Raw genomic sequence first — 18,304 nt, 5'->3', positions numbered from 1 at the left:
GAGTGTTGTTGTGGGTCGAACTGCAGTCGTGGGTGTAGAGAGAATACAGGAGGGGGCTCAGCACACAGCCCTGTGGGGAGCCGGTGCTCAGTGTGCGAGTGGAGGAGAGATGAGGGCCGAGTCTCACAGTCTGGGGCCGGTTTGTGAGGAAATCCTTTATCCAGGCACATGTGAGAGGAGGGAGGCCAAGAGTGACCAGTTTGGTGATGAGGATGTCCGGGATGATAGTATTAAAGGCTGAGCTGTAGTCCACAAAGAGCATTCGGAGTATAGCTACTATAGCAGTTTGTCTTAAAACAACTGTACTCTCCACATTTGGACATGAAATAGATTTTCAACTTAAATCTCAAAATTTCGACATTATTCTTGAAATGTCATGGTCTGTGGACTCCGTGTTTATGTTTAAGTTTATTAATATTCTGTGGTTTTGTTTATTTTGGGTTGTTTTTTATGATTATCCCCAGTGTTTTGTGTCCTTTGTACTCTCCTGTTCCACGTTTAACGTTCCTATGTTCTGTCTCCCCAGTCTGGGTTAAGTTTGCATGTGTAGAGCTCAGTCGGTGTGTTTCCTGTTTTATTTTGAAGGTCCGTGTCTCTTGTCAGTATTTCTAGTTTCGCTTCCCTGTGTCGCCTTATGTCCAATTAATCTCAGCTGTGTCTCCCTCCTGTCTTCCATTCCCTGATTGCCCTGTGTGTATTTAAGCCCTGTGTTTTCTTGTGTGCGTTGCTGGTTCGTCTGCGTATCTTCCGCCGTCATCCTGTGTGGTTTCCCTGTGTCTTTTTACATCTCCCTGCATCTCTGTTTCATGTCTCAAGGTTTCAGGTTTGTTTTTGCTTAGCTTTTCCCAGGTTATTCTTAGGTTTTGGTTTATGTCCAGCACGTTCCTGTTAGTTCCTCCTTTCATATTAATAAAGCTTGCTCACTTCAGAAGCTGCCTGCATCTTGGATCCCTTAATAATTTACACACGGCTTGCCCCGCAAACCGTGACATGAAATTATCAGTAATATTTTTTTCTTAATGTGGCTCGAAGCACTCCATCATACTGTAAAATACAGCCATTTTAAATGGTTGTACTTTTTCTACAAAGTGTAAAGGTGCCTGCTGTGCTAACAATGAACAATTCTGACACTTTGATGTTTCAGTTAACTCGCCCCCATAATTCTGACAGGTTGTTGTTTATGTAAAATCTGTTCACATATACCATAGTTGTAGTTGATACCCAAAATAAAAAATGTAATGTATTCCAATAAACAGTGTTTGAATTACACTGATAGTTTCTGAAAACTGCATTTAAATAACATTTACATTGTAGATAACTGAGTGCTTATCCAAAATCTAACTAGAATAAATAAAAATTGTAAAAATGGTACATCTTCCATATTATTTGATTGTTAATAAACATTGAGATGGAGCTAATTAAAGTGATTAAAATTAGGTATATATTAAACAGTTCTTCTGCCATAACTGTACTTAAAGTGCATATCCATATGAAATTGATCTCAGAATTTAACATTATTATTACAAGAAACCAAACAGTGTAATTTAAAAACAGTTAAAGAGCTGTAATTATATTCAACAGATCTATTGCTGAATTTAGCTTCTTTTCTGTGTTTGAGATTCTTCATCCATAAGAATAAAGCTGTAAAACATGTTATTCTATTTTGAAGTGTAGAATTAAATATTAATGAAAAAACTTTTAGTGGCTAACCACGAGACACTGTAAAAACCATCAACAACAATCCAACAGCTGTCATGTCTGCTCTCTGTTCAGCATCTGTTGATCCAGACAGCAGCTCAGTGTATGCTGCTCTGAACAGACTGCATATAGTGATCGGCCTCAGAGGATAATGTGGTAAAACCTTGGTGTTAGGTTTTATTGATGAGGGGATGAAAGGAAGTGGTATCAGTTTTTCTTTCTTTTTAGCAAAGCTCAAGAAGAGGGAAACACATTGTTTATGCTAAAAGAGGTTTTTTGAGACTAATTATGTAAATTCCTAAGAAATCAGTTTCCCTCTATTACAGATTTAGTTTTTATTAATGATAAATTTTCAATCTCTGTCAACTAAGAATTGGTCACTCCGGATGTTGACGAATGACTATTTACACACACTGTTCACTAAAATGATTACTTTCGTATTTAAAAACTGATGTATATGTATGTAAATGTATACAAAAAACATAATTAAAATAGTTAGTTCATCTTTAAAGCTTTAAAGTTTTAATAGTACAAATCTTAAAGACCTCTTCTTTGCAATAAAGTCAGATAAGCCACTAAAACACAGTTAAAACAGTAATAGAATGCTGCATAATAGCACCATCTCGTGGTAAAAAAATAATAATACTGCTTCAGACTGATTTGTTGAACAGTTACACCTTTTTCTCCTTTTTTGGACTTTACTTTGAGTACTATCATAATTTGTTTCAATAGGTTTTTGTTCTATTTATATAGTCCAAGGATACACCACCTCAAACGATAGCATCAGGTCTGCTTATTAAAGCTTCTCAAAAGTCATTACCTGAGCTACTCAGTCTTCGCTGGATCATTGAGGAACTTCAGTCAGTGTAACTCCAGGTCTTGTGCTGGTTTGTTGTGCTTCTTGTTATCTTGTGAAGAAACTTACCTGTCTCCTCTTGTGCACAGAAACCAGTGGAGAGCAGCCCATTGAAGAGAATCACTGGCATCTTGGAATCTGGATCATCGAAGCTGTGTATCGAGTTTTGGGATTGTTTGTTGCACATTTTGAAGCTTCTAAATAAATTAATTGTCCATTAAGTCCATTTTAGTCCTGCTTTGCCTTAAAGGAAACCGCACAGCCTCTTCCAAGTGATTCTTAAAACTGCTGCAAATACAACGATGGTGACTCACACACCTTTCCCTTGAGAATGTCATTTGAATATCAGTGTCTCTTTTAGGAAATCTGTGAGGAAATGTATTGACTAAAGGTAAAACTGTTGATATCTGGATGTTTTATCACTGTCTAAAGGTTTTGCTGCACTGAAATTTGTACAAACGCCATTTACTTTATTTATTTCTAATTTAAGGATCATCTGGTGCAACTTCTACCAAGTCAAAAACTAGACAAGTTCACATGAAAAAAGAAAAACTCCTAAATAAAAATGTTCTATTAGAGTGTCTGCAGAATACAAAAGCAGAAAACACTCACAGTGTTTATGTAACATAATATCTGTAAATCAAGAGATCATAAAAAAAAAATACATGTGTAATCCTCTGGTATAATACAGATAAAGTAAAATAAATCAGTAAGTATTAGCTTTTTTACATTTTTCTGATGGGAAATCACATTAAATGAAAGACCTTTAGACATTTTGACATCAGCTCCTCTCTCCATGCATCTTCTGTGATGCAGTCTGTGTAGAAGCACTGACCACTTAAATCACCTGAATTTATGGACGTTAACATACAAACAATCATCTCCCGTTGGTTCAGTCTGCCGAGGACGCTTTGAGTACTTGACTTGGCCAAACTCTAGCTCCGCTCTTTTCTCCAGTTGTTTCGCCTGCTGTTTCACGACCCTGAGATCAGCAAAGATTTCTTCCTGATCATTTTGTTCCTCTGCAGAGTAAGAAGGAGGGGTGGCTTTAAAATTAATCAACGAATAATTAAAGGAATAGTTGCACTTTTTTTGAAACTTCATTTTTGAGACTTTATGGTGGATTTTAAGTTCTTGAGTTTTTTTATTTTTACAGTTAACTGTGGCTGCTTAACAATATTTAAGTGACATATAACAGAGATATAGTATATTTTTAAAAAGAGTAAAAAAGCAATTTCAGAAAAGTGAGTGAGGGGAAAGAAGTTTTGTACCTTTTGTTTTTCTGTTTTGTTTTTTCCGTTGGGCACAGATTGCTGCTACAACCACAGCTAAGAAAATTATAAGTGTTGAGAGAACACCACTGATCAGTGGCAAATTTCCTATTTCATAGAAAGAAGACATAACAAAACCACATGACTGAGTCAATAAACATGAAATGAAGAATGGAAAAAATGACATCAATGGATCTAGCTGTTTTTTTTTTTTTTTTTTTCAGTTTCCACTGTACCATGGGTCATTCCTCTTACCCACTGCAGTTTGTGTGGTTGTGGTAGGTTCACTTGTTGGTTCAATGCACAGGGTGTTATTGGCTTCATACACCCACTCTGACACCTGTGTCCCATTGACTGAAGTGCAGTTGATGAAAATGAAGCCTATGAGCAAAAAAACAGATAATTTATCAAAATTGCAAAAGTGATATAATTGTCAAAGTTGTAATTATCACCTTTTTCACTCACCACAGGTAGATATCCTCTGTTCTTCTGAGACTTTACTAACACGGTTTTTCACTGAGCAGACCAGATGTCCTGAGACGTGCTGCTTCAGAGTGATGATGTTAGTCTTAATATTTCCAGAAAGGAGCTCAGCATCTGTCAGTGTGCGTCCATCCAGAGTCCAGCTGTACTGAGGACTGTCCCCTCCCTCAGAGGAGCAGGACACCCTCCTCTCTCCCTGGGACAGACACTCAGAGACCAGCAGGACAGAGGACACAGGAGCTGAGAGAAACACACACAGATTAGATTTTACATCAGAATGTAAAATCTAATTACAAAAAACGTGGAGCTATATAGATTACCAAAACAATGTTAAGTTTCTATCTACTATTTGGTGTTTTATTTACCTTGAATAAACAAGTTTAAAGTTTGCAGATCATTGCTTACACTCCCAATAAAGAACAGGGAATGCACAAACTATATGTATCTGAAATTTTGTAAGATATATACAGGGTGGGCCATTTATATGGATACACCGTAATACAATGGGAATGGTTGGTGATATTAAAGTCCTGTTTGTGGCACATTAGTATATGTGAGGGGGCAAACTCCTCAAGATGGGTGGTGACCATGGTGGCCATTTAGAAGTCGGCCATCTTGGATACAACTTTTGTTTTTTCAATAGGAAGAGGGCCATGTGACACATCAAACTTATTGGTAATGTACAAGAAAAACAATGGTGTGCTTGGTTTCAACGTAACTTTATTCTTTCATGAGTTATTTACAAGTTTCTCTTTGTTCACAGCCATTGACATGTCGAAGAGGTTAACACGTGAGGAGCGGATCGAAATTGTGTTGATATCTGGTGAATGCAGTAACCGGGTCATTGCAGCAGATTTCAATGCAAGACACCCTACGAGACCACCCATCTCCCATGCTACAGTTAGCAAACTGCTTGCTAAGTTTCGTGAAACTGGTTCAGTGTTGGATTTGCCAAAATGTGGACGCAAGAAAACTGTCACTAATGAAGAAACATCAGTGTCTGTCCTAGCTTCATTCAGCAAGAGCCCACAGCGTAGCACTCGCCGCATGTCACTGGAGAGTGGCATTAGTCGAACATCCCTTCGGCGGATATTAGCTACTCACAAATGGCACCCTTACAAACCCCAGCTACTGCAGCATCTCAACGAGGATGACCCAGATCGGCGCACAGAATTTGCAGAATGGGCAAAACAAAAATTGGAACAGGACCCTCAGTTCACGCAGAAGATTTTGTTCAGTGATGAGGCAAACTTTTATGTGAATGGTGAAGTTAACAAACAAAACCACCGCTATTTGTCTGACACTAACCCACATTGGATGGATCCCTCCAAGACTGTTGGAACAACAAAAGTGATGGTTTGGTGTGGTATATGGGGTACAACGATAGTGGGTCCATTCTTCATCAATGGAAACCTCAAGGCCACTGGATATTTGAAATTGCTACATGATGATGTGTTTCCCTCTTTATGCACTGAAGCTGGCACGTTCCCTGAGTTTTTCCAGCAAGATGGTGCACCACCACATTATGGGTGCCAGGTCCGAGCATTCCTAGATGAACAGTTTCCTGGAAAGTGGATTGGTCGTCATGGGTCAGTTGAATGGCCCCCAAGGTCTCCCGATCTGACCCCCTTAGACTTTTATCTTTGGGGTCATCTGAAGGGAATTGTCTATGGTGTGAAGATACGAGATGTGCAGCACCTGAAACTACGGATACTGGATGCCTGTGCTGGCATTTCTCCTGCGGTGTTGCTATCAGTGTGTGAAGAGTGGGAGAGGAGGGTTGCATTGACAATCCAACACAATGGGCAGCACATTGAACACATTTTATAAGTGGTCAGAAACTTGTAAATAACTCATGAAAGAATAAAGTTAGGTTGAAACCAAGCACACCATTGTTTTTCTTGTGACATTACCAATAAGTTTGATGTGTCACATGACCCTCTTCCTATTGAAAAAAACAAAAGTTGTATCCAAGATGGCCGACTTCTAAATGGCCACCATGGTCACCACTCATCTTGAGGAGTTTGCCCCCTCACATATACTAATGTGCCACAAACAGGACTTTAATATCACCAACCATTCCCATGTTATTACGTTGTATCCATATAAATGGCCCACCCTGTAGATTACTAAGACAATGTTAAATTTGAATCTAATAATCACTTATTTTCACAACATTTACCTTGAAAAAACAACTGTAAAGTCCGCACACCTGATGATCTTCCATTTGAATCAAAGGTTTGAAGGGTATATTTACCACTGTCTGTCCTGCTCAGGTTATTGATCCTAAATGTTCCATTACTGGGAAAAAAGAGAGATCTATGTTCCATGACATTAAAAATAACCCTTTTCCTTCTCACATCTAGTATTTTTGAGAAATTCTTCCACAGTTGGTATGTATATATTTCTGAGGTGCTGTCCATCAGCTGGATGTCCACTGTTCCTACCAAAGCTCCATAACACTGAGCTCCATCCTGTCTGCCATCACAGTGAGTTTTTACACCTGCAAAATTTTGAAACATGAAAAAAGAAAAACACTTGTGATTCTTTAGTTTCTACCAAATGAATTACAATGAAAATTAAATTAACATTTTCAGCAAATTAGAATTAATTGATGTGAGGACTTTTACATGTTAAAAAGTATTTTTTGGATTAACATGTTGTTAATACTAAATTGTGATTTTTAGATAACGCAGTGCTTTGATTAGCTGTGTATAAAATGATGACATTTATCAAATTATTTTTAATAACACTACTGCCATGAGTACACGAGCTCTGATTATTTCACTCTGAGTAGGTGCAGGTAATAGAGCCTCAAGAGCACACAATTTTAATCGATAATATACTCCCAAAGTTACCACAGTAATGTTTCCAGCATTACAACTATGTTAATAACTAAGAAAAACAGTTAAACAGATGCTCCACTGTAAAATCTGCTGGAACTTAAAACAACAACACTGAAATCACGTCTATGGAAGACCATTATTGTGAACAAAGTTGCTACTCTCCTTTTTTTACAGAGTCACTGATGCTTAAAGTGGTAAAAAGGCAAAAAACCAAACTAAAGCTCTGTTTAAATGTTCACAAATTAAAGATGTAGCCAAAAAAGAAGTAAAGAATAGAAATACAAGAGCAATTCTCTTGCCTTTTCTTCAAGTATTAGTACAGGTCTTTTAACGCCCCTAAGGACAATGTCCAACTTCATGTACTGATTTTAAAAATCGTATTGCTTCAGAACACATTGGTGATAAACAACATATTATTAATTGTCATTTTTATAAAATGCCACATGAAAAACCCAGAACAGCTTACCATGAGACACCCCCAGTAGAATCACCATAAATCCAACCACTACTATCATTGTTTAATGACATGCAGACAGCAGTTAATAGTCAGAAATGGCTCCTGATCAGCTTCTTTTAAAAAGCTCATCACATTAAAAACAGAAGCAAAACTAACATATTCATTACTTAGCAGAAATAAAAGGAACCTCACACAGCTTCCACAGACTTTTTTTTTATCATTATTCATACTGTCATTGGACTATTTTCAACATCTGTAACAAAATAACACTATCCTTCCCGTGATGGCAGTAGACTAATAAAGTTTAGTTTAGTGCAGTTTAACAGCAGTCATGTTTATATCTCATCTAAAGTGAATTCTTGTTATATCTTATTTTAGTTTAGGTTTTAATTTGTTTTAGTATCTAATACATCATATTTACATCCACGAGGGAAGCAGACACTTTTGAACAGCTTTGAACATAAAAAAAAGAATTAAGGATTGTTTTTTAGGATTGATGGTTTGAGTGGTTGTTATTGTTGCCAAAATTAATTTCCAATGAGAGAAACATCTCATCACTTATCCAAGTGACTTCTTCATTCTCAGCTGACTAAATGTTTCCTACCTTATAAATAGTACAGTTACATAATGACCGAAATTACCACCATTGCCTAAGCCAAACGCCCAGTATCATGAGCACTGATCAACTGCCATGAGTACTATTTACGGAGAGTTGGGAACTGCTGCAATCATCATAGCATTGTAAGACGTGGCAGAGGTGTGGTCCCTGGGTCAGTTGCAGGGGAGGAGTGGGACAGTGAGCTCAAGGGGGAAGTGCCAAGGAGGCTGGAGGGACAAGTGGCGGTTATTTAACTAATGAGGTTTCTCTCTTTATATATAGTGAAGCTGGAGACCTGAGGGAGGAGCATGAACTGACGTCTGACTGGGAAGTTAATGAACTGTGTACAGAAACGTCCAGCAATATGTTTGTGGCGCCTTAATAAACACTCTCCAAGCATTCAAACATACCGTTGTGTCGGGTCATTACAGATGGTGAAAGATGTACTCTTAGAAACACTGGTTTCAGGAGGGAGTCAAAGAAGCCATTTATGTAAAAAAGGAGCAGTCAACTGTGGAGACTTAAGACTACGTCTCTCACCATCTTACAGTTCTATGATTGCAGCAATTCCCCAACTCTCTGTGAATGTTTCATCGCAATTTAGCCTCTCACTAATCAAATCAGCAGACAGATTTCACACAAAGTCCTCTATTCTACTCAAATGCAAACAACATGGACAACATAACTGACCATGATTCCCGTAAGTGATCAGACCTCGTTAATTCATTTAAAAAAAATACATTTTACATTTAAGGAAAAAACCTTCTAATTCATTTTCATTCTGAGAGGAGGAGAGGAGACTCTCTTTGCTGCTGTTTACATGTTTGACTCATGATCACATATTATACAATGGAACCACCAAGAAAAAAAAGGAAACTTTCTCCAGTCTAGAATCGTTTTGATTCCATAATAGCAAATAAGGTATATGTTTTTTCTTTCCTGTGTTTATATATTCCTGCCTCATTAATACCTTATGGAAGAGTGTTTTTCCAAAGCAGGAGAATGATCTCAAAGAGACAAAATCACCTACAAAAACTTCTGATTTCTTAATAAAAATCTGCATTTTTCCTTTACACACAAGTACACGAGCACTCCCATAGTCAAAATATTTCCTTAAAAAAACTTTCACTTTTATTTCATATGTTTTTCTCTAATGATTCCCTGCGACACTAATTTTTTTGTCATACAACATTACATATTGTATTAGTCAATCATGTTATTTTTTGTTATATTAAAATTGACTGGAATATATAGACTTCTCTTTAATTTAGATTAATACTTTATCATCAGCTGGTTATGTAAACAGGAACATACATCACTCACTTGGTTTGCAGATGTCAGCAAAAATGTATCTAGTTCAGTCTCGCTCCACACGCTTTATCCAGATTGCCTGCAATAATTATTTAATCCAACAGATGTCGATATTGAGTAACACACGCTCCAATGTCATTAACTCATCACTACTCTGTTTTTCCAGAAAGAAGCTCAGCATCTGTCAGTGTGCGTCCATCCAGAGTCCAGCTGTACTGAAGACTGTCCCCTCCCTCAGACAAACAGGACACCCTCATCTGTCCCTGGGACAGACATTCAGAGACCATTAGGACAGAGGTCAAAGATGACAAAAACACAAAGATGGCTTTTGATATTATAATAAGATGCACTTTCATGCACTATTCACCTCAGCAATTTTCCCTGCTGTGTAACTTCACATGGTCTGTAACTTGGTGGCTGTGTTTCTGTAGTTCCTAAAATCTCCACTTTGCAATAATATCACTTACAGTTGAACATAGACTATCTAGGAGGAGAAATATCTTAAAAGGTAGCATCCTGTTACAGTAACATACACAAATTCAGTGAGCAGAGGCAGTCTACATGGCTAGGTGCTTGGTTTTATACATCTGTGGCAATGAAACTGAAAACATCTGAATTCAAAGATTAAGAAGTGCATGAAGGGTACATTATACAGATTATCATTGTTTGTAGTCTTCTAATTCAGAACAGGGAATGCGCAAAATATATGTACCTGAAATTATGTACATTATATAGATTACCAAAACAATGTTGCATTTATATCTATCAAAGGCTCCATTTCCCAACATTTACCTTGAAAAACACACCTGGTATTCTTCCATCTGAATCAAAGGTTGAAAGGATATTTTTACCACTGTCATTCCTGCTCAGGTTATTAATGATAAATGTTCCATTACTGGGACAAAAAAGATATCTGTGTGCTATGCCATTAGAAATAACCTTATTATCTTCCACATTTAGTATTTTGAAATAACTCTTTAACAAACTGTATTGGGATTTTTCTCAGGTGCTGTTCATTAGCTGAACATCCAAAGGTCCTCCCAAAGCTCCATAACACTGAGCTCCATTCTCCATTCACACTAATTTTCCACACCTGCAAATGAAAAAGTCAACAGAAGCAAAATTATAACAAATGTAAGTGGTTAGTCAATACCAGAAGGGCTGTGGCAGCATTTGCAAATAATTACATAAAACAGAAATAGATTTTTTTATGTAGATATTGTTTGTCTGTTTCAGTGCAAACTATACAAATGAGCATTTATTATAGTGCAGAAGAGCATTGCACAGGTCTGTGACTTAAAAACAGTTAGAGTTCAGCACTATTATTGTTGTGCTGATCTTTTTCTAGATGAACATTTACAAAATAAAGCTCCAAAATTATAAATCCAAATAATAAAATCAATAAATTTCAAGTAACTGCTGTATCTTCAGGTTCATGGCTGTGTTTACTTTAACTGCATACTCTTTTTGAAATGATCTCAGAATGAGGCATTCATATTTAAATTAAACCAAGCAACATTCGTAAAAATTATTCAACACATCTTTAGCTGAATTTAGGTTTTTTCAAATGTATCTAATTGACTGTACTGATTCCTGTGGCTTCGAAACATATTAACATATACAAGTATTAAGTATTAATGAAGGAACACATGAAAGAAGTGTAGTAGCTCACCATGAGAGACTCCCATTTCTCCTCACTGTTCAGCCTGTGTTGATCCAGTCAGCAACCTTTTTCTCTTTTGAAGTTTACTTTAACTGCATCTTCATGTTAAATATGCAGTTAAAGCAAGTATAAGATCAATTGTGTCGTGTGTACTGCTCAGATTACACGGCAGCCCCAGTGTGTCCTGGTAGCGATCAGCCTGAGAGCAGAACGGTTGAAAATGTCGATGTCAGGTTATGATGAATTGGTTCTAGTTTTTGGTTCTAGTTTTTTACTTTTCATACGCTAAGAGGACAAAAGAAAGTGACGTTGTTTTTAGTTCCCCTTTTAGCCTTCAAGAAAAAGAGAATCAGTGGTGACGGACTGAGATTAAGAGAGAAAAACATTTTTCATGTATACTACAAGAGGTTTTAATATGAGGTGCCGTAAGGGACATTATTACTGAAACGCTCTCACACACACTACTGAAATTTTATCTCTCACACACACAACTATACAATCCAGCTGCTCATTAAAGCTTTCTGGTTTGATCAGAAAAGAAAACATTGGTCCTTACACCTGAAAGTCCTGAAAGCACATTGTGAATTCTGTCTCGAGTCTACGGATGTATCCGTGTATTTCCGCGGTGCTGTTGCTGCTCCGAGCAGACAGCTCCTGAAGCATTTGAAGTGTTGGAATGTGGAAATTTCAACATCGCTTGAAAATACTGCCAGCTAGCCACGTCCCTCTCACCAGTAGGCTAAGTTATTTTTAGCCAATTACAAGCTGAATCTGGTAGTTTGGGTTGTTAGCTAAGACACCGTCATTAAGAAGTGGCACAACTAATGTGTCTATGCGAGCTAATTTGCGATGTGCACCGCTGGCCCGGCCATTTATTTTTTAATGCACCTTCTCAGATTAATTCACTGCGTGTCGTGCCCAGGGCCGGACTGGGACAAAAAATCAGCCCGGGCATTTTGACTTGAGACGGGCCCACCAGGTATTATAGGAAAAGCCATAAAGCCTTTGAATGAAAACAAACACTGTTGTGACAGTGATGTACACTGTCTTGTTGGTATATGTATGATTTTTATACATTTTATACATTATACATAAAAACTTTGGTTGTAAGATTAAGATAATTATTTATTAAAAGCTAGACATTTTAAATGAGAATAAGTAGGAAAAGTATTTCTTTGTCCCCCCCTTTCCCTGTTAATGCCCTAGCTGGCCCCCTGGCAAAACTTTGCTAGACCCGCCCCTGCACACTTACCAGCTGTCAGCTACGTAAAAAAAAGGATCCTGGTGTTATTTGTCTCTCAGAAATGGTTCAGAACTTCCCTTCAACTCATCCATGTCACCTAAAAGGTAAACCTGTTTCTCCATCACCTGTTCAGCTCTGATGATTCAGTAAGGACATCTCCTGGTTTCATCTGCATGTTTCCCTCTCACCACATATCCAAACCGATATCATGACCAGCAGCTTTTACAGCTGTGGCTCCAGCAAACATCAGCTGACACTAGAAATTAATATTAAATAAATTCTAACAACAGCTGATCAAGCTTAAACGTGCTGCTGTGGTTTAGCGCGACATCCGCTGGTTTCCTCTTTCTGGAGCAAAGTGGGCGATAAACAAACAAGAGAGAAAAGTCGATCAGCTGATCATTGATCAGTTTCATGATTGAAGTAGAAACAGGAGAGGGAGAGAATGAGAGAAGAAGAAGAAGCTGTAGCGGGAAGACAGAATAACTCCAGCTTTGTGTCTTTTTCATTGTAGCTGAAGTCCGGGACAAACTGTTTTCCTTTTCACCTCAATACGAAACACATAATATTTTCTCTGAATACGGGACGATTCCGTTTTTTAGGGGACGATTCTGTTTTTTACGGGACGGTTGGAAACTCTACTAACTAACCTTATGAATAAAATAAAGTTCACTATCAGTAGCATCATAGCACCCACACAAGTGTATAGAAACTCCATCATGCTAGCTAGTACGCAGTACGAGTTATTGTAACTGACTGTAAAAATAAACTCCACCTAAACTTGGTTTATATCTGACCCAGATACAGGTCATAACTTCTTACCTGAAGTTCAGTTCACCTGACACTCGGACTGGCGGCTGCCTCGGATCTCTCCTCCTGCCTCCCCTTTCCCTCATCCACCTGCTGGCCTCTGTGGAAGCTCCACCATGGCCACCACCAAACAACTGACTTATTTTTACACATCGGCCAGCATCTGGCCAGTCCACCACCTTTCATTGTTTATACCGTTAAAAATAAATAAATAAATACATATAAAAAAAAAAATCATCGGCCCATAAAAACGAAAAATCACCTTCGATGGCCAGTCCAACTATGGTCGTGCCATCAGTTAACCCTTCGCTGCCCAGGTTTACCGACCCCTGCAATACATAATGAAAGAAATTCCAATACAATTCCACCCTTGATTCTTCAATCAACGAATCCCATTAATAACAGAATTTCTTTCCTGAGATTCTGTATATCACATCACCACCATTGTACACTTAAAGAAGTTTCACACTGTGCATCCTCACTTCACTATTCTCTTACCACCCTTTGTTCATCTCCAGTAATCCTCACAATCTAAAGATAACAACAATGATACAAAGGAAAGACCCTTTCCAGAATATCAAATTATGCATGGCAAAATGGAACAGCATTAGGTGATCATTCATGGGAAATTGTTGTCAGTCATTTCCAGTCAGGGTCATGGCTCCTTGTGTTTTGTGCTGTACAGAGTCATGGTTCCATCGCTGATCTCTCTCTGCGCTGTCGCTCAGTTGGAGCTTGGCACGCTCTCTTCACCTCTTAGTTTCCATTCAAACGCACCCTTGTTCTCTTCCTCAACATCACCGCAGAATCCCTTCCACCTTTTTTGGGATTTTACTGTTGTTCAAAAATCTCCTCATGATGATTTCTAGGAAGCCAAGTGGTACAACCCTCTGCCTTAACCCTTCTCTGGGTTGTCAGCTGTGCTGGAAATGGTCCCTGCTTCTCACTGGTCCTCTTGAAGCCTTCCCTCCTGGTCTCAGTCTGCAACTTGTGGATGATTTCCTTCAGTAACACTCCCCAGTCACTGCACCTGTAATTTTAAAAATGAAAACTTCTTCAACTCCCTGGAAAACTCTCTTTTGCCACATGATCCTTGCCATCTGTCAACTTAACACGATTATAGATGCACAAGAAAGATGTACATTGTCTCTTAAAAATCCCAGGGCTTCTCCCCTGCAGTAGTTCTGATCCAGGCCTGTAACCCTGTGTTTAAAAAAAACATTAGCCAGTGGTGTGTCCTGCTGTAAATCATGTGATTAAATTATAGGCCTAAATTAATATGATTAACCCTTTGCTGTGGAAAAGGTGATGTGGATGTTAGCACAGTGCATCTGTATGCACACTTTCTCACAGTGACCTTTGCATTGTAAACAATACACAGTCATGAATAACACACAGCTGGTAAATACACACAAAAAGTGGCAACTAAAAGGTTAAGTCTGCATGGCCCATAAGCTCATGTGGACCTAGGATGCCGCTGTCATCTTCCTGTAAAAAGAAAAAAAAAAAAACATACATCCACCCTTTTGTCACGTCTGGGTGGAGTAAGTGCAATCTTGCGTATTGGTGTCAAGTCAGTCAAACTTTTGACCCCATTTTTAGTCCAGTCAGTCTTCTCATGTTTATGCTAATAGCAGAACATCTCGAGTCGCATTACGTTTCTGCTGCCAGCAATATGACATTGTTTCAAAGAAGAAGAAGAACTTAAAATGGATTACCTCGCTGAATCCTTTTAGACAAGGGACTCACTATCTGATTGTGTCCCACATAGGTGATTTTTAATTCCAATAATGCAGGCCAGCTTACAGGAGAGAAGATTGTCAAACAAAACTCTCAGTGCACTGTTAAAATTAAAAAAATATGAAGGCCCAGTTTAGGACATGTCCAAGCATGCTCTTCTTCTTAGAAAGTTAAATCAAACCAAAACTAACTGGCAGGTTCAACTTGGTAACAAAAGAAAATGCACCAGCCAAATAAATTCCAAAAACTCAACCACCAGCCACACACACCACACAACACTACTGTTCTATTAGATAATGAGTTGTGTCCCATGGTAAAACCTCTCCCACACATCAGAAACAAGAAACTCAATAATCTATTAGAGTCTACACTTATCTTCACTTCACTTGATCTTCATTGCATGTTTATGTGTTGGATTAATGCATTTTCTATTTGTGTATGTAATTTTTGTGTACCTGTCACACAGTGGAAATTTCTGTTTGTTTTTTGGTTTGTTGTTTTGATCATATTGTGTATTGATACATAGAGTATTGATTTTATTTGCATGGTTTTATTTTGATATTTATAATATATGTTTTAGTCTTCTTGTGCAGTGTTCTTTTAATCCATTGTGGACTAGGCGGACAATAGTAGGCACCTGTGGAGGTGAGGGCGTTCTCTGAGGCGGCCTATCAGCCACCAAACTTACTTGTTAAAGGGGAGGGTGAGCGCAGAGACAGGGGGGATGACACGCACGAAAAGTGAGCAGGAGGGAAACAAACGCGTGCAAGCCAGCATATCTAAAGAAGGACCTGCTGCCTGATTTTGCGGTGCGACGGGTGCAGCAGAACACAGCGAACACAGCGATCTAGTCCCGATGACAGGAATAGCGACAGTGGGAGGCGATGCGTGAAATCAACAGCAGGGTAGGGGTGCGCCTCTGCCTGCATCTGTGAGTATCGCTTTCCCACTGTTGTGCGCCAGGTGCAGCTCTGCCAGGGGAGGGTCGCAGTGGCCGTGCCGACAACATTGCTGGCCCGTGTCTGTTTGTTTCAGGGCGGTGCTACGAGGGAGGCCGCGTTTGCAGTAATCAAGGGCCCAAGTGTGGAGTGTGGCTGGACTGTGCGGGGACGCGCCGTCAGGAAAAGACAGGTCCACGACGAGAGCTTCCACCTTGGTTTTCTGGCTGGTGTGGGCTCCGTCTCAGAAGAGGAATTTCTCTCCTGGTTTTAAGGAACATTTGCCCGAGCATGGCTGGATAGTGGGATGACGACTGTGGGGGGAATTTTAGGGTATGGAGACATTGTATTATTTTTTGGATAGTGTATATTTATTTCTGCCGACAGGGTTTGTAGCATATTGAGAACGTTCTTTTTATTGTATAAGGGTATTTTAAAATTGTATTTGTAATTCTGGTTTTTCTTCCTCCGCTGGAATAAATGGCGTGTTTAAGACCTGTTTAGTCTCTGTGCCCTGATTCACTTGCTCCCCTCGTCCTTGTATGCGAAAGAACATTCAGGTGGGATATAACATACCCCTCCTCTTTGCGGTGCTCCAGAAACATTCTCAATTCTCCACCCCAAGGCGGTCGGTTTTCCTCCCCAGGTTCCCTAACCCAATTTGATCTCCCACACTAAACAGCGTTCTTCCATGTGTCCTCCCCCTCCTCCTTCCACTGTGGTCTCCTCTCCTCCCCACTTTGCAACTTACTGTTACTGTTTCTTCAAAAAGCTCTATAGTTGACAATTATTGTGTCGAATAATAGTTACTTTCTTGAACTGTTTACTACAGGTTTGTGACTGAGCTTCTTGGAGGTGAGACATATGTCTCATGTTCAGTGGTTTTACCTGCTTTATACCACCTGCATCACCCCACGGAGATCTCTGATGATGACTCAAACTACATGGTGAAATTTAATACTGCCTTCACAAAGGACCGATCTCAATGTGTAGCTATACTCAACCATCAATGGCTCAAGATAGCTACTGTGCTTGACCCATGCTTTAACCCTTTAAAACCGGTCGGAGCTGGCACGCTCCGTTTTGTGTAACTATTTTTAAATCCCGGTAGCTCTTCAACCACGTAAGCTAGAGCAATAATTTTTTTTGCATATGAAACTGGAGGAGTTGTACTTACATCTTATGCCATCAGCTTGTCCTAGGTCACGGTTTCCTTCCACATATAGCTTTGCAAAAACTGCATAAAAAGCGCTTGCCTCAACAAAAACATAATATTCCAGAAACACACTTTGCCGATCCGATCAGCTGTTCATAACACTTTCTACGTTGGAATAGACGTCAGCGCGAACTTTCGCATGTCCGCTGTTCTGGGAATCCATCCTACCCGACAAAACATCCTACCCACTGTTTCTGCGCAGACGCCGCGCATGCGCACAAAACCAACGCCGAATTAACTTCTTTTTCTCTCACCCATCCGGAATACTTCTTAAGGTTATGGTTATGGTTAGGGTTATGGTTAGGGGTTGGGTTAGGTTTAGTCGCATGTCACCGTCAAATTATAATATGGGTAGGACGTTTTGTCGGAGTAGGATGGTTTCTCAGAACACCGCCATTACCTGCCCGAAACAGGAAGTGACGTCATTTTCGCGGAAATGTAGTTTTTTTTTTTACTATCAGGGCCTCAGAGCCTATACTGGTGTTTTTAAAAGTTATCTTTGACTTTATGACTTTCTGTGTCGTTTCTGGGATGCTTAGAACTCAAATTGCACTGCTGGAAATAGTTTATTTTGATGCATATGCTGCTTTTTTGCAAATTTGTACTATAATATTTATTTTCGTTTTTCCTGCAGTATATAAAAATTAGTGTATTTCAAAAATAAAACTATGAAGACACTCAAAATAAATTTCCTGTGGTGGGAAACTATTTTGTGCAACTTTTTTGTATTTACAGTTTTGAGGGATAAGCCTCTTAAACTTCTCTAACTAGAAATATATTGTAGCGGGCCAGGGCTGTTCGGGGTTTGTTCAGTTATTACAGTTATGCGTTTGTGGTCATGTTGTTATGGTGACGCGCTCTCTCGGTGACTGTGTTTCCGGTGAGAGAGCGCCTTTTTTTGTTGTTTATGTTGTTGCCGCGCTGAGGAGGGAGGTAGCGACAGTGTTCTGGGCCGGTTGTAAATAAATGGGTGCTCCCAAAGAAACCTTTGTCTCCTCCGTGACTGAGCTCGCCACAATATGTTAAAAAAACAAAAACGATTTTCAATTTTTTTGTAGTTTATTGCACTTTTTTGCAATTTATGTAATTACTATGCACTTAATGCATAAAATTTGGGCTATAATGGTTTTGTTGATGTATATCAACTTGAAATGCTCCCAAAATTGGCACTACA

The 18,304-nt window shown here is 39.0% G+C and overlaps 1 protein-coding gene across 1 annotated transcript in view; it reads right to left on the bottom strand.

Moving 5' to 3' along the window:
* Window positions 1-3,014: 3,014 nt before the first annotated feature.
* Window positions 3,015-18,304, bottom strand: part of LOC102077186 (uncharacterized) — a 146,448-nt gene continuing 131,158 nt past the window's right edge. Inside the window, exons 8-10 of the mRNA XM_025911995.1 lie at window positions 4,081-4,206; window positions 3,826-3,933; window positions 3,015-3,576 (exon numbers count right to left, since the gene is read on the bottom strand). Coding sequence (XP_025767780.1) covers window positions 3,398-3,576; window positions 3,826-3,933; window positions 4,081-4,206 — 413 coding nt within the window. The 3' untranslated portion in view covers window positions 3,015-3,397. The remainder of the gene's footprint in view (window positions 3,577-3,825; window positions 3,934-4,080; window positions 4,207-18,304) is intronic.

The sequence above is a fragment of the Oreochromis niloticus genome, linkage group LG2, assembly GCF_001858045.2.
Source record: "Oreochromis niloticus isolate F11D_XX linkage group LG2, O_niloticus_UMD_NMBU, whole genome shotgun sequence".
NCBI lineage: Eukaryota > Metazoa > Chordata > Actinopteri > Cichliformes > Cichlidae > Oreochromis > Oreochromis niloticus.
The sequence above is the reverse complement of the archived record's forward strand: the minus strand, read 5'-3'. Positions and strand labels throughout refer to the sequence as shown.